Source organism: Rhinopithecus roxellana, chromosome 5, assembly GCF_007565055.1.
Source record: "Rhinopithecus roxellana isolate Shanxi Qingling chromosome 5, ASM756505v1, whole genome shotgun sequence".
NCBI classification, from domain to species: Eukaryota; Metazoa; Chordata; class Mammalia; order Primates; family Cercopithecidae; genus Rhinopithecus; species Rhinopithecus roxellana.
In genome coordinates, this window is record NC_044553.1 from 133,176,226 (window position 1) to 133,192,588 (window position 16,363).

The following is a 16,363-nucleotide window of genomic DNA, read 5'->3' on the forward strand; positions in this document are numbered from 1 at the left end:
TCCAAATACAATCACTTTCTGAGGTACTGGGGACTGGGACTTTAACATACGAATTTGGTGGGCCACAGTTCAGCCCGTAACATAACTTTATGTGAATTCCTTACCCAGAGAAAAGAAACAACAGCAGAAGTAATTCATCCAAACATCATGTGAACAGAGCTAACAAATTGAACTTGTGGTATTTGTTCTTATTAGGCATGCAATTTCTTGAAGAACATTTCATAGAAACCATTTAAAGAAATGACTAAGTAACATAACTTTTTTTCTTTCAGACTTCTTTAAATTACCTCAAAATCCTCTTCCCACAAATGTTTACTGAATAAATACCTCTTATTTCGCCCAAAAGGAAGTTCACTGAAGATTTTTAAAAAGTACTCTAAGCAGAAGGCTCTAACGTTTTTATTGATTAGACTTGTGTACAGTTGTAAACCTTCCATCATACAGGTCATATATAATAACATTCAAATATCTGACATTAAAATAACTTCTTGACTAATGCTAATATAACACAGAATAGTTCTATCTCTATTAACAATAAAAACCAAACCACTGAGTTTATCTTAGAAAACTTAAATTCAGGCCATTATTTTACAATTTGGAAGTCTGAGTAATCCAACTTTAAGATGACTTTCTCATTGTTGAAGTTCGCTTTGTCGATGTGTGATTTGGGACTTCCTCTTGTTTCAAGCCATTCCTGCATATGACGCACCTTGGAGATGGGACCTTGCAATTGTCCTTGCACTGTGCCCCGGTCCGTGTTCTGGACCCAGCCTACCAATCCCAGCTTTTTACCCTCAGCCTAAGGGGGGAAAAAGAGAGAGAGATCCAGTGAGATTAAGGAAAACAAGGTAAGACTACAATCTGTTGCCAGAATCTTGGCCTATAATCAAACCACTGAAACTAATTTGATATTGCCCAGAACAGTCAAAAGAAAGACAGCAGGAAGGATCTCATTGCTTATCTTCACATGAAGTGTTGGCCACTTGACTCCATGTCTTTCTTCTACCCTATAAAACCCAGGCACTGGAATTTTTCAGTGTGAAGTCAATTTGATTAAGTACCAAAGACTTAAGTCCAAAACAGATGCTTTTGAAATGATCCCCTAAGGCTGATTGTTTTTAGAATACTGAACTGTATCTTGCTCATTTTCCCTTCCCCTAATCAAGAATCTATTGGGTATGTTAAATGGAAAAAGCATGAAGTTATTTGATCCTTCCCTTTGCCGTTAACCAGGACCACACCTAAAATCCAGATGAATTCGTGTTCATTATATCTTTAAAGATCATTAGAAAGTATGTCACAATTTCCTGAGCAACTCATCCCATTGTTCTTACTGTAGTAAAACTGTCTAACCCAATATATTTATGTTGTAGCCAAAGCCCACTTTGTTGTCTTCCTAGAAAAGCAGCTGGTGATCAGCCTCTCAACAGCAAACATGAGACTACGTAACTATCAGGTTTTCACTTGACTTTCTTCTCTTCTGTCTAAATAATCACAATGCCTTTAGGCTTATGAAAAACATCTAATCATTATAGTGGCTTATCCTTTTTAATGTTCTTTCCTTTTATTAAACTATGGCAAGACTGAATGTTTAGGAAAGGTAGCAATGTTTTGGAGGTAATTTTATATTTGTATAAATTTATGATTAGAATATTAAGTCACTGATTGTTAAAGTAATCTATCTAAATAGAAGGTGTTGGATTACAAAAGAAAATGGGAGTTAACATGATTGCATGTCAAAATGTGGGAAATTGCTGGAGTTGGCCAAAGAAAACGTTATGCATAGCAAAAAAAAGTTTGATGAGGAATTTAAGTATCCATCAAATCAAAGACATGTTCAAAGCAAAGACATGTTTGCTTAATGAACAAAACAGACTCCAACCAAATAAATAACCATTTGAAGGATACAAAGGAAATTAAAGAATGAAGAAAAATAGAAGATGCCTACCTGATGTACTGCTAAGTGCCAAAGAAGATACCATAAAAGAAGAATGCTGAGAATAAATTTTGAGTAAGACTCCACATCCAACTGACTTGGTATAACAACTGCCCTCTTCTGCTTCAAATTAACCCAGGGGAGCTGACTATCTCCAGTTCTTAAGAGTTATCTTATATGTATGGTAAATAGCTATAAGAATGTGCAGTTTTAAACAGGAGGTTTAACAGTCAAACAAATCTTTAAAAATTTGCAGTGTGATTTATCTGAACTCTCTTTTTTTTTTTGGAGACGGAGTCTTACTCTGTCGCCCAGGCTGGAGTGCAGTGGCACGATCTCAGCTCACTGTAAGCTCCGCCTCACGGGTTCACGCCATTCTCCTGTCTCAGCCTCCCAAGTAGCTGGGACCACAGGCTCCCGCAACCACTCCCAGCTAATTTTTTTGTATTTTTAGTAGAGATGGGGTTTCACTGTGTTAGCCAGGATGGTCTCAATCTCCTGACCTCGTGATCCGCCCGCCTCGGCCTCCCAAAGTGCTGGGATTACAGGCGTGAGCCACTGCACCTGGCCTTACCTGAACTCTTGAGAGTTGAACAGAACGCTACAAAATTTGACCAGTGTTGAGAATGGGTGTTTCCTACTGGTTTCATTTGTGTGCTCAACTCTGTTCTTATTTTTTTAACGATAGCATAATGTTATTGACTCATGTTCAGTTTTGAATATCTATTGCACAAGTAAACAGGGTTTTTCTCCCCTAAGAAAATTCCAAAAAGTGAATTCTACCTCATAACCATATTTTTGCTTGAACAATCATCTGACAACATTTTAAGGTATATAATCACCAACTCTAGTTGCAATCTAAAAAAAAACTCTCTTCAAATCAATAACCAAGATTTCCACCTTAGGATACTAGAAAAAGAAGAGCAAACTAAATTCAAAATGAGCAGAAAGAAAGAAATAAAGATTAGAGCAGAAATTAATGGAAAGCAGAAGAATGGAGAAAATCAATAAAACAAAAGTTGCTTCTTTGACAAGATCAACAAAATTGACAACCTTTAGCTAGACTGATAAAGAAAAAAGGATGAAAGTCTCAAATTACTAAAATCGAAATAAAAGAGAAGATATTACCACCAACCTTACAAAGATAGGATATAAGGGAATTCTATGAACAATTATATGCCAAAAAATTAGACTAACTTGGATGAAAAGAAACCTAATAACCTAGAAAGACAAACAACCAAAACTGAATCAAGAAGAAATAGAAAGTGTGAATAGACCTATACCAAGTAAAGAGATGGAATTTTTAATCAAAAACCTTCCCACAGAGAAAAAGCCCAGGACCAGATGGCTTCATGGGTAAATTCTACCAAATGTTTAAAAAACAATCCTTTACCAACCCTTCACAAGCTCTTCCAAAAAATAGAAGATCCAAACCAAGAATTAAGGGTTAAAAAAAAATAAGAGGAAACACTTCCCAACACATTCTATTAAGCCAGCATTATCCTTATACTAAAACCAAAGCTAAAAAATAAAAATGAAAAATAAAGAGAAAAAAAAAAAACCCAATGTAAAAGAAAAAACAAAGAAACTCCAAAACAACAAAGCCATCACAAGAAAAAAAACACCAAAAAACCATAGACCAATATCTCTTATGAACAGAGATGCAAAAATCCTCAGCAAAATACTAGCAAACCAAATCAGGCAACATATAAAAAGAATTGTACACCATGACAGATTAGGATTTCTTTCAAGGTTGCTTCAATATGCAAGAAGTAATCAACTTAATATGCCATATTAATAAAACAAACCTACATGATAATCTCAGTAGATGGCAAAAAAGCATTTCACAAAAACTAATACCTCTTTTTTGATCAAAACACTCAACAAACTAGGAACAGAAGGAACCTTCCGCAACCTGATAAAGGGAATCTGTGAAAAACCCACTGCTAACATCATACTTAATGGTGAAAGATCGAAAACCTTCCCACTAAGATCAGGAACAAGACAAGGATGTCTGCTACTACCACTCTACTCAATATTATACTTGAGGGTCTATCCACAGCTGGAAAAAGAAAAGGCATTCAGATTGGAAAGGAAAAAGCAAAACTCTCTCTACTTGCAGATGACATATCTTGTATACAAAAAGTCCTAAGGAACACACACAGGCACACACTAGAGCTAATTAACAGTCTCACAAGGTTGTAGGATGTAAGATCGATATACAAAAATCAATTGTATTTCTATACACTAGCAATGAAAAACTGAAAATGAAGTTAGGAAACAATTCCATTTATAATAGCATCAAAAAGATAAAATGTCTAGGAATAAATTTAACAAAAGAACTGCAAGACATACACGGAAAGTTACAAAACATTCTTGAAAGAAATTAAAGACTATCTAAGTAAATGGAAAGACATTCCTTATTGATGTATTGGAAGACTTAATATTGTTAAGGTGATACTACTACCCAATTGATCTACAGATTCAACTCAATCTCTATCAAAATCCCAGTGCTTTTGCAGAAATCGAAAAATTGACACTAAAATTTACATGGAAACATAAGGGACCCAGAATAGCTAGAAATAATCTTGGAAAGGAAAAACAAAGTTGAAGAATTCACACTTCCCAATTTCAAAATTTACTACAAAGCTGCAGTAACTGAGACAGTGTGATATTGGCATAAGGATAGTGGCTTAGACCATTTCGTGTTGCTATAAAGAACTACCTGAGGGCCAGGCATGGTAGCTCACACCTGTAATCCCAGCACTTTGGGAGGCCGAGGTGGGGGGATCATGAGGTCAGGAGTTCGAGACCAGCCTGGCCAAGATGGTGAAACCCCCTCTATTAAAAAAACAAAAATTAGCTGGGTACGGTGGTAGGTGCCTGTAATCCCAGCTACTCAGGAGGCTGAGGCAGGAGAATCATTTGAACCTGGGAAGTGGAAGTTGCAGTGAGCCGAAATCGCACTACTGTACTTTAGGCTGGGCGACAGAGCAAGACTCCCTCTCAAAAAAAAAAAAAAAAAGAACTACCAGAGGCTGGGTAATTTATGAAGAGGTTTTATTTGGCTTATGATTCTGTAGATTGTACAAGCATGAGCCTGTCACTGGCATCAGGTGAGGGCCTTAGGCTGTTTCCACTCACAGTGGAAGGCAAAGGGGATTCCACATGTGCGGAGATCATATGGTTAAAGAGGAAGTGAGGCGGGGTGGGAAGTGGTGGGGTACAAGGCTCTTTTTAATAACCAGTTCTCACCAGGTGCAGTGGCTCACACCTGTAATCCTAGCACTTTGGGAGGCTGAGGCAGGTGGATCACCTGAGGTCAGGAGTTTGAGACCAGCCTGGTCAACATGGTGAAACCCCATCTCTACTAAAAATACAAAAATTAGCTGGGTGTGGTGGTGGGTGCCTGTAATCCCAGCTACTTGGGAGGGTGAGGCAGGAGAATCGCTTGAACCCTGGAGGCGGAGGTTGCAGTGAGCCAAGATTGTGCCACTGTACTCTAGCCTGGGTGACAAGAATGAAACTCCATTTCAAAAAAATTAATAAATAAAAATAACAACCAGTTCTCAAGGGAACTAATAGAGTAAGAATTCATTGGCCCTCCCACCCTGCAGGAAGGGCATTAATCTGCTCATGAGGGACCTGGCCCCATGACTCAAATACCTCCCATTATGTCTCACCTTCAACACTGGGGATCAAATTTCAACATGAGATTTGAAGGGGACAAACATCTCAACTACAGTAGGCAGACATACAGATGAATGGAATAGTATTGAGAGTCCAGAGATAAACCCTTACATTTATGTTGATTTTTGAAAAGGGTGCTATGACAAGTGAATGTGGGAAATAATACTCATTTCAACAAATGGTGCTGGGACAACTGGATATTCACATGCAAAAGAATAAAGCTGGATTTCCTACCTCACATCACATAAAAATTAAACTGGATCAAAGACCTCCATCTAAGAGTGTAAACTATGAAACTGAAGAAAACAAAGGCGGCTGGGCGCGGTGACTCACGCCTGTAATCCCAGCACTTTGGGAGCCCGAGGCGGGTGGATCACGAGGCGGGTGGATCACGAGGTGGGTGGATCACGAGGTCAGGAGACCAGTCTGACCAACATGGTGAAATCCCATCTCTACTAAAAATACAAAAACTAGCCAGGCGTGGTGGTGCACTTCCGTAATCCCAGCTACTCAGGAGAATCGCTTGAACCCTGGAGGCAGAAGGCTGCAGTGAATCGATCGTACCACTGCACAGAGCAAGACTCTGTCTAAAAAAAAAAGAAAAAAAAGAAAGAAAGGAAAAGAAAAGATAGGCATGACAGCTGGGTGTGATGGCTCACACCTGTAATCCCAGCACTCTGGGAGGCTGAGGTGGGCAGACTGCTTGAGGTCAGGACCAGCTTGGGCAACTTGGGGAAATCCAGTAGCTACAAAAAACAAAAACAAAACAAACAAAAAACATAGGCATGAACCTTCATGACCTTGGATTAGGAAGATTTCTTAGACATAACACTAAAAGTACAAGCAAAAAAAGAACAGATAAATTTGATTTGACTTCATCAAAAGTAAAAACTTTTGTACTTCATAGACACTATCAAGAAATGAAAAAGACAACCCACAGAATGGGAGAAATGTTTGTATATCATATATCTGATAAGGGACTAGTATCCAGAATAAAAATATTCTTACGACTCAAGAATAAGGAGGCAAATAACTAAAAATGGGCAAAAAGATTTGAATGGACATTTCTCCAAAGAAGACAAAATATGCCAATAAGCACATGAAAACATGCTCAACATCATTAGTCATTAGGAAGGCAAATCAAAACCACATTGAAGTACACATGTACAACAGGATATTATTCAGTCTTACAAAGAAAGAAAATTGTTTTTACTTTCATGATATAACACAGATGAACCTTGAGGATATTACGCTGAGTGAAATAAGCCAGCCACAAAAGGACAAATACTGTAAAATTCTACTTATATGAGGTAACTAGAATAGTTGAATTAATAGAATGTAGATTTATGATTGTCAGGGGTTTGGGGGAAGGAGAAAATGGAGAGTTAGCATTTAATGAATACAGAGTTTCAGTTTTGCAAGATGAAAAGCGTTCTGTAGATAAACAGAACAATGTACTTAAGACCACCGAATTGTACATTTAAAAATGGTTAAGACAGTAATTTTTATGTTATATGTATTCTACCACAATTTTAGAAGTAAGTGTGCTATATGGTTTCCAAACATTTTGGGATTTTCCAATTATCTTTTTTATTTTTTTTTAATGTGGTTTAGTTCCACTGTAGTTGCAGAATATTCCTCGTATGATTTAAATCCTTTTAAATTCATTAATACCTGAAAAACAAACAAACAACCACAATGAGATATTACCTCATACCCACTAGGATGGCTAACATAAAAGACAGTAACCATTGTTGGCAAGGATGTGGACAAACTGGAATTCTCACACATTGCCAGTGAGAACATAAAATGGTATAGCTACTTTGGAAAAGTTTGGCAGTTCCTCAAAAAGTTAAACATTAAGTTACCATATGACCCAGCAATCTATTCCTAGGTATGTATATACTCAATGGAACTGAAAACATTGTCTACACAAAAATATGCACACATGTGTTCCCAGCACTATTATTCATAATGGCCAAAAATCAAACCCAAATTTCCATCAACTGATGAATGGATAAATAAAATGTGGTATATCCATACAATGGGATATTATTCAGCCATAAAAAGGAATAGGATACTAATACATGCTACAGTGTAGATAAACCTTGAAAACAATATGTTAAGTGAAAGGAGCCAGTCACAAAAAAAGGCCACATTTGTATGATTCCATTTATATTAAATATCAAGAATAGGGTGAACATGGTGGCTCACGTGTATAATCCCAGCACTTTGGGAGGCTGAGGTAGGTGGATCACCTGAGGTCAGGAGTTCAAGACCTGCCTGGCCAACACGGTGAAACCCCGTCTCTACTAAAAATACAAAAATTAACTGGGCGTGGTGGTGCATGCCCGTAATCCTGGCTACTTGGGAGGCTGAGGGAGAAGAATCACTTGAACGTGGGAGGCAGAGGTTGCAGTGAGCCAATATCATGCCACTGCACTCCAGCCTGGATGACAGAGTGAGACAGAGTTGAGACTCCATCTCAATGACAACAACAAAAATCTAGAATAGGCAAATTCATAGAGACAGAAAGTAGGTTAGTGGTTATTAGGGGCTGAGGGGATGAGGAGTGAGTGCTAACAGGTAGGGGGTTTCTTTTTGGGATGATGAAAATGTTCTGGAATTAGTGCACAACTTTGTGAATATACTAAAAATCACCAAATTATACACTTTAGGAGGATGGGTTTTATGGGATGTAAATTATATTCCAAGTTTTTAAAAGTCCCTGAATTATTATTTGCCACTTCTCTAGAAATGAAGGAATTTATAATAAGAGGCTAGATAATATCAACAGCAGACTGCAGCAAAACAACTGTTCAAATGAACATATATATTTAAATGATTATAAATAGTAAAGAATAAGCTACAAGCCTAATTTTAAAAAAAAGATGTCATTTTATATGCAGTTTTCCAATCAATATTTGTTTTTCTGTATTCTGTTATTCTTTCTTTAAACTGGGGAGAAGGGCAGGTAGAGAAAGATGGGCTATATATACCACTATCTGGCCCTTTTCCCTCAACAACTTTGACTAACCTTTGAAGCTATTATCTCAATCACCTTAATTTACAGGAACTTAACCTGCATAATTGGTAGCAAAGCTAATTGGAACACAGCTCTTGCTATGAGTTTCAGCAATTCTGTTTTCAACAGTCATTTCCTATTTGAATGTCAGATGGGAAGAAATGATTTCTGAATAATTAGAATAAGAGGTATTGGCCTGGCACAGTGGCTCACACCTGTAATCCCAACACTTTGGGAGGCCGAGGTGGGCGGATCACCTGAGGTTGGGAGTTCAAGACCAGTCTGACCAACATGGAGAAACCCTGTCTCTACTAAAAATACAAAATTAGCGGGGCGTGGTGGTGCATGCCTGTAGTCTCAGCTACCCGGGAGGCTGAAGTAGGAGAATGCTTGAACCCGGGAGGCGGAGGTTGCCGTGAGCTGAGATCGCGCCATTGCACTCCAGCCTGGGCAACAAGAGTGAAACTCTGTCTCAAGAAAAAAAAAAAAAAAAAGAAAAGAAAAGAAAAAGAGGTAGAAGGATCACTTGAGCCCAGGAGTTCAAGACCAGCCTGGGCAACATAGCTCTCTATTAAAAGAAAAAAAAAAAAAAAAAGCTGGGTGTGGTGGCATGCACTTGTGGTCCCAGCTACTTGGGAGGCTGAGGAAGGAGGATCATTTGAGCCTGGGAGGTTAAGGCTGCAATGAGCTGTGACTGTGCCACCATCCTCCAGAAAAAAAAAGAAAAAGGAAAAAAGGTATTGACAATTCACATTCATATTTCAAAGATTCCCTCCAGGTTAGAATTTGAATTTTAAGTACCACAGTCCCAGGAAGGAGACACTTAAGAAGTTCTGCAGTCCTAACTCATTATCTGCTGGGATTAGAGACACACCGGGAAGGCAATAGCCAATACCTACAGAAGGCAGAGGGGAAATTGAGCTTGCATTTATGTGTGCCTGTTGAGGGAAGATTAACCACATTAAAGCAGAGGTAGAGGCTGCCAACAGTTTGTCCATCCCCTCAAATACTCCCTTATTGCTCTAGGAAGAATACCAGGCTCCACATTCAGTGTTCCCATCACCTATTCTGGAACGGATAAAGAGTTTTTAATAAGAAAAACGTCAGCTGGAAAAGGTAAATGTTCTTTCAAAACCAAAAAAAGAATAGAAAGGAATTAAGTGGAGAATTGAGGGAAGCTTGGAGAAAGAGGTCTGAAGAAAGTGCAGCAGCTACAGAGGAAGCATTTATATATGTTATATACATGACATCAGGTCATCTAAATGCCATCTCTTCAATCAATGTTAGCCTTTCTATAAGAAATCTGACTTGGTTTGATGACGCCACAACAGCGAGAACTGGTGAAGCCCTCTATTTCCCTTGGAAGAGAGAAGCTCATTAATATGTGTGTCTTGATGCTCAGGCAGCACTGTTGGAAAAAGACCAATGATAACAGCAGGATAATCTTCCATTTACACCATGTTTTACCGATTGCACAGCATTTTCATACTCATTGCTCTACAAACTACCTCTTTGCCATGCAGCTAGCCAGCGGCTTCCAGTTCACATTTGTCAGGAACATGTCCCTTGTTCCTATGCCCACAACCTAGATTACCACCCCAAAGCCTGCAGGCCACATACCTGAGTATACTTGCGGAAAAACACCCCTTGCACCTTCCCAAAAATTTCATAATCCACTGATAACAGGGTGTCTCCTTCTGCCATGCTCAAACCTGTCAGAAACCAGGAAAGCAGAAGAGTGAAGGGCTATTATTCCAGGACCCGCAAGCCTGAGTCAGAAAGGGCCACACCCACCCCTGTCCATCCTTAACCACTGCGACCTCTCCGCGACCTCCAAGTCCTGGAAATGGGAATCGTGACTGGATATGATAAGGCGTGTGTGAAGGAAGAGCCAGACGCCGGGAGAGGGAGCTTCGGTACGCAGCTGCCCGCTGAAGCCTCTTCTGGGGAAATCACCTGCTGACCGATGACCTCCTTACATCCATTCCCGGTCCCGCTCCCTCACTACCAGAATCCCCTGCTACTAACATTTTAAGGCTAATCGACTTGACAAGCACACCCCGGGGGCCCCTCCCGGCTCACCCTCCTTGACTTCCCCACCGGCTGCCGGGATCACTTCGGGACCACCAGGCCAACGGCTCACCAGGGCGCGCAGACCTCCGCGCCCGGAAGTTTAGTGTATAGCTGCTCCTTCGCTGTCTCTCATGCCCATCACCTCCAGCTGGCCAATCAGAGAGGGCGCCTCGGCCCGTGCCCGCCCAGAAGGCGGGATTTCAGGGCGCGGTTGTCCGGCAACCCAAAAGCTTTGGGTTGGGGATCTGTCCAGGAACTCGGCTGGGCCTCCACAAACCTAGCCCTCATCCCATCTCAGTCAACAAGCGCACCCCTCTTCTCATTTTCTCATGGGGAGAAAAGCATAGACGAAGAAGTACATTGGGATATATTCAATCATTCAATTAAATACCGACTGACAGCTACTGTGTGCCAGGCACCTGTTCTAGGTGACCTGGCAAACGTTAGTGAACAAAACAGGATCCCTGTCCTGAGGAGCTTAATTCTGGAGGTGAGAGACAAACAGTACACATTAAACATCATAAATAGCTTGTAATCTCAGCACTTTGGGAGGCCAACGCGGGCGAATCACTTGAGGTCAGGAGTTCGAGACCAGCCTGGCCAATATGGTGAAACCCCGTTTCTACCGAAAATACAAAAATTGGCCGGGCGTGGTGGTGGGCGCCTGTAATCCCAGCTACTCGGGAGGCTGAGGCAGGAGAATCGCTTGAACCGGGGAGGTGGAGGCTGCAGTGAGCCAAGATTGCCCCACTGCACTCCAGCCTGGGCAATAGAGTGAGACTCTGTCTCAAACAAATAAATGAATAAATAAAAAATAAACATCATAAATATGTTGAGTAGATACATCCAACCTTTCTGTCCTTTTTCATTCAGTTCTTAAAGTTTGGGTCATAACTAATCTGGAATAGGGGATTACAGGAGCATAAGTGCACAGGAGGTCCCAATGGAGGTTACGTCTGCTTCTGGGCTTCTGGAAGCTACTCACCGGTCTCCTTTACTAAGAAAATGTCAAATAATGCTTGAACAAATAACTAATCAAACAAAGCAAGAGCACAAGCAAAATAATTAATGGCTCCAGAATTACAGTTGAATCAGTCAATCTAAGCCAAATGGCCAAACTACACGAATTTATTTTGGGAAAAGGGAATTGTCAAGGGGGATGTGGATGAGTATGGTTAAAATTAGAGTTGATGTGTAAACATTTGAATCCAGCTACCTTTATGATTCATAATGTGTGTGAAGGAAAACTGGTGTTTACTGATCCTTTGTGGATTGATTGTATATATTACACTGCTTCATAACATAAGACTCCTTATGCGAATATGCCAGGTTGGCAGACCTGACAATGAGATATGAGTTTGTGACAGTAGGCACGGAAATTCATCATTCTGCTAGTTCCCTGCTACAGAGTGAGGATCCATATCCTAGAGAATCATGCAACCTTAGAGTGCTGAGAGGCAGGGGTTTGGTGGTGAACAAGCTGGATTGAATGTTGTACTTGGCAATATTTGAAAATAACTCTAAATAGAGTATCTTGCTAATGGTATTTTTTTCTCTAAAATTCATTTTAAAAAATTTATAGAATTCAAAACTTACTGAGTGTCTAATACGTATGGGGCACTCTAGAATATACAAAGATGAATGATATATAATCTTTGCCCTCGAAGAGTTTTTAATTTAGTGTAGGGGCACATATGCATGCAAATAATGACAATAAAATGTACCGCATGATAATTTAATTCTATGAAATGAAAATCCATTGAGAGCTCATCAGGAACCAGCCCTGTGCTATAACAAGGACAGAAAATATTACAAAGGAGCAAACAAATTAATTCTGATTGGGAAGATTGGGAAAGGGTTCTTGGAGGAAACAGCATTTAATCCAAGGTCACACAACCAGTAAGTGATGGAGCTGGGATTTGGTTCCAGAGTCAACTCCCGTGAATATATACATATATATATATGTAGTTCCAGACATTCTCTTCTTTAACGATTTCAACCAAATGTTGAAATTTCAGGTTTCACCTGTGTTTAAATGACAGCCAGCTTAGCTTTAGTCTTTCTCATTAGTTACAGACTCAAATTTCGGGACTGCCCATTTGACACCTCCACAAGATCGTTCCTTAGGAACCTCAAATTCTGTAAGACAACATAAACTCATGATCCTCTCCCATTCTCAAATCTGCTTCTGGAGTGTGCCCTTGCATGCTCATAGCATCAGTCTTCCATGCTTCCCTCTTAGTTGCCTCTTCCTTCTAACTAATCACAAGTTTTATTGAGTTTTCTTCCTTTTTTTTCTTTGAGACAGAGTCTTGCTCCATCATCCAGGCGGGGGTGCAGTGGCATGATCTCAGCTCACTGCAACCACTTCAAGCCATCCTCCTGCCTCGGCCTCCCTAGTAGCTGGGACTACAGGTGTGCACCACCACGCCCAGCTAATTTTTGTATTTTTAGTAGAGATGGAGTTTCATCGGTCTCGAACTCCTGACCTCAGGTGATCCACCTGCCTTAGCCTCCCAAAGTGCTGGGATTACAAATGTAAGCCTGGCCTATTGAATTTACTTCTGCCATGTCTCTCATATATGACTCTTCCTTTACATTTCTGCCTGCTGCCCCAGGTGAGGTTTTCCTCACTTCTCCTTGGGATGGCATAGCCCTCCTAACTTTTGTTCTTGCCTTTAATATCTGCTCTTCAAACCCAACCTTCATGCTGCAGCCAAAATAATCAGTCTAAATATTTCTCCACTCCCCCAGTTTTATTAAGATATAATTGACAACTAAAAATTTTGTCTATATTTGCAGTGTACAGTGATGTTTTGATACATGTATGCATTGTGCAGTGATTAAATCAAGCTAATTACTAAATACTTCTGATCCTACCATTTCCCTCCCCAGTAGCTTCTTCTTCACCTATAGAATAAAGTTGAAGTGCATAATTTTTTTTTTTTTTTTTTTTTAAGAGACGGAGTCTCGCTTTGTCGCCCAAACTGGAGTGCAGTGGCCGGATCTCGGCTCACTGCAAGCTCCGCCTTTCGGGTTTATGCCATTCTCCTGCCTCAGCCTCCCGAGTAGCTGGGACTACAGGCGCCTGCCACCTCGCCCGGCTAGTTTTTGTATTTTTTAGTAGAGATGGGGTTTCACCTGGTTAGCCAGGATGGTCTCGATCTCCTGACCTTGTGATCCGCCCGTCTCGGCCTCCCAAAGTGCTGGGATTACAGGCTTGAGCCACCGCGCCCGGCCTGAAGTGCATAATTTAGCATGGCATTTCTACCTCCCAGATTAGGTCCAGCCTACCTTTTCAGTTTTGCCTCCCCTTAATAAGCCACAGAGTCCAACCCAGTGAGTCTCATCCCTGGCTGTGTGTTAAGACTACTTGGAAAGTAGTATATATATATATGAAATAAGAGGGCTTCAGAAAACACTTAAATTTAGGGGGCAGATGGGGAAAAGATAAATGCCAGAGACTTGGAAGAAGATGGAGCGAGAATATGAAAGAAGAAACCAAGAGGGCACAGGAGAACTGAGAAGAGCATTCTAAGTGGGTGGACAATCAATCATGTCACATGAGTAGGCTGAAGAAATGAAGCTTTTGTCTTTGGAAGGTCACTGGTAGCTTTGTAGTTAAATAAAGTGGAGAAAGTAGAAGCCAGGCCACAATGAACTGGACAATGACGGGGAGATGAGCATATGTGGGCAGCAAATGTGGAGATTTCCATTAAGAAGCCTTGTGGAGAAGAGGAGAAATGAATGGGACCATAATATGAAAGTTAGGTCATGGGAAGTAAGGTTTGTTTCGCAGGAGAAAGTTGAGTATATTTTAAAACCAAAGAGATGGAGTTTATGGAGAGGTATAACTTGAAGTTAACAAGATGCAGACAGGATGCTGTGGCTCACGTCTATCATCTCAGTACTTTGTGAGACTGAGGCAGGAGGATCTCTTTTGATTCCAGGGGTTTGAGACCAGCCTGGGTAACAAAGGGAGACCCTGTCTCTACAGAAAAAAAAATAATAATAATAATAAGCTGGGTGTGAGGGGCACACACCTGTAGTCCCAGCTACTCAGGAAGCTGAGGTGGGAGGATCGCTTGAGCTGTGGAAGTCGAGGCTGCAGTGAGCAGTGATTGTGCCACTGCACTCCAGCCTGGGCGACAGAGTGAGACCCTGTCTCAAAAACAAACAAAGTCCGGGCGTGGTGGCTCATGTTTGTAATCCCAGCACTTTGGGAGGCTGAGGCAGGCGGATCACCTGGGGTCAGGAGTTCAAGACCAGCCTGGCTAACATGGTGAAACTCCGTCTCTACTAAAAATACAAAAAATTAGCCAGGTGTGGTGGCAGACGCCTGTAATCTCAGCTACTCGGGAGGCTGAGACATGAGAATCACTTGAACCCAGGAGGCGGAGGTGGCAGTGAGCTGAGATTGCGCCATTGCACTCCAGCCTGGGCAACAGGGTGAGATTCTGTCTCAAAAAACAAATTTTAAAAAGCCCCCAAAACCAACAAAACAGAAAACAAAAACAAAACGCTGGGGTAAAGTGATGGAGTCAATTCCCGGAGGGTACTGAAAAGCACTAATTCAAGAGAACTCATGGAAAGTGGCCCTTCTTTCTCATAGAGGAGAGGGAAGGAGAGAGGGAGAGAGACAGAGACAGAAACAGACAGAGACAGAGGAGAAAGGGAGAGAAGGAAGAGGAGAGAGAGAGAGAGAGAGAAAGAGAAAGCCAGTACATTCTGCTGAGGGAAGCTGCGGGAGTTGATATTGGGACCCTGAGTAGAGTGGGAAACGTCTGGAACTGCATATATGGAGAGGTGGTACAGTCAACTAGGGATGAAAACAAGGAATTAAAAAAAAAAAAAAAAAAAAAAGAGGACTGACCTGGAGGGTCCACCAAGGAATTTCTTTGTAACAGGTAACAGCTGTAATATGACATGTTGAAGTATTAACACTGATGACTGCTGTCTACATTATTTTCCAAGTGCATGAATTGAGTAATTACAGGGAAAAAGCGAACTGCCTGTTCCCAACGGCCTACACAGATGAACTGAAGCGAAGAAGAAAAATAAACTTTCTTTTGATGTCAACAAGTTACAGAGTATCATTTACTGTTGAAACCAGGTTATACTGATTATTTTCGATCTGGTAGTTCTTTATTATCATTACATTTGGCTGAGTCATTCCTGGGCCCTAAGTATGGACGGCTAGAGTTACCACGTAAGAGTAAAACATTATAATATCAAAATAATTAGATTGGCTACAAAAATTACCCCGGAAAGATACTGCGTAGCAAAAACGTTGGCAGCAAGTTCCAAAGACTTGGCGAGGACAAGCAGGGAGCGCGCACGTGCAGCCATACCTGGGGCCCGCCCAGCGCAGCCAAGCGCGCCGAGAAAGGCCAGCAGCAGCCCCGCTCCCACCAGGCGGGCTGTCGCCTGCACCCTGCGGCGGAAGCACGCGGAGGCACAGCCAGGGCCTCCGCCCTTTGCCAGAGAAGGGCACACCCCAAGGTCTGGGAGCATCGTTCTCAGAAAAGTACAAGTTCTTCTTTGATGGAGCCCCAGAAAAGCCTCTCCCGCCCTTCCCCGGCTCCCCAAGGGCAGGGCTGGACCGGGCTGCAGAGTTGGCCGGACACTGACTGGGTCAA

At 41.3% G+C, this 16,363-nt stretch overlaps 1 protein-coding gene across 4 annotated transcripts; it reads right to left on the reverse strand.

Annotated features, from left to right (window-relative positions):
* Positions 1–367: 367 nt before the first annotated feature.
* On the reverse strand, positions 368–16,350 carry ACYP1 (acylphosphatase 1). 4 transcript variants are annotated; one of them, XM_010382661.2, is made up of 3 exons: positions 16,076–16,350; positions 10,272–10,363; positions 368–799 (listed from the first exon to the last, which is right to left on the reverse strand). In XM_010382661.2, the coding sequence occupies exons 1-3, from the start codon at positions 16,236–16,238 to the stop codon at positions 584–586; spliced, it is 471 nt and encodes a 156-aa protein (XP_010380963.1). In that variant the 5' UTR covers positions 16,239–16,350; the 3' UTR covers positions 368–583. The 4 variants fall into 4 exon arrangements, with proteins under 4 accessions (XP_010380963.1, XP_010380964.1, XP_030787183.1 ...); XM_010382662.2 differs by lacking the exon at positions 16,076–16,350 and adding an exon at positions 10,734–10,840; XM_030931323.1 differs by lacking the exon at positions 16,076–16,350 and adding an exon at positions 10,795–10,819.
* Positions 16,351–16,363: the final 13 nt, after the last annotated feature.

Excerpts from the sequence above, each read along its gene's own strand:
- ACYP1 (XM_010382661.2), bottom strand. The coding sequence starts at position 16,238 with ATGCTCCCAGACCTTGGGGTGTGCCCTTCTCTGGCAAAGGGCGGAGGC. Across the intron at positions 10,364-16,075 it reads CTGCGCTGGGCGGGCCCCAG|GTTTGAGCATGGCAGAAGGA; the intron begins GTATGGCTGCAC and ends GGTTTCTGACAG. Across the intron at positions 800-10,271 it reads TTTTCCGCAAGTATACTCAG|GCTGAGGGTAAAAAGCTGGG; the intron begins GTATGTGGCCTG and ends TTCCCCCCTTAG.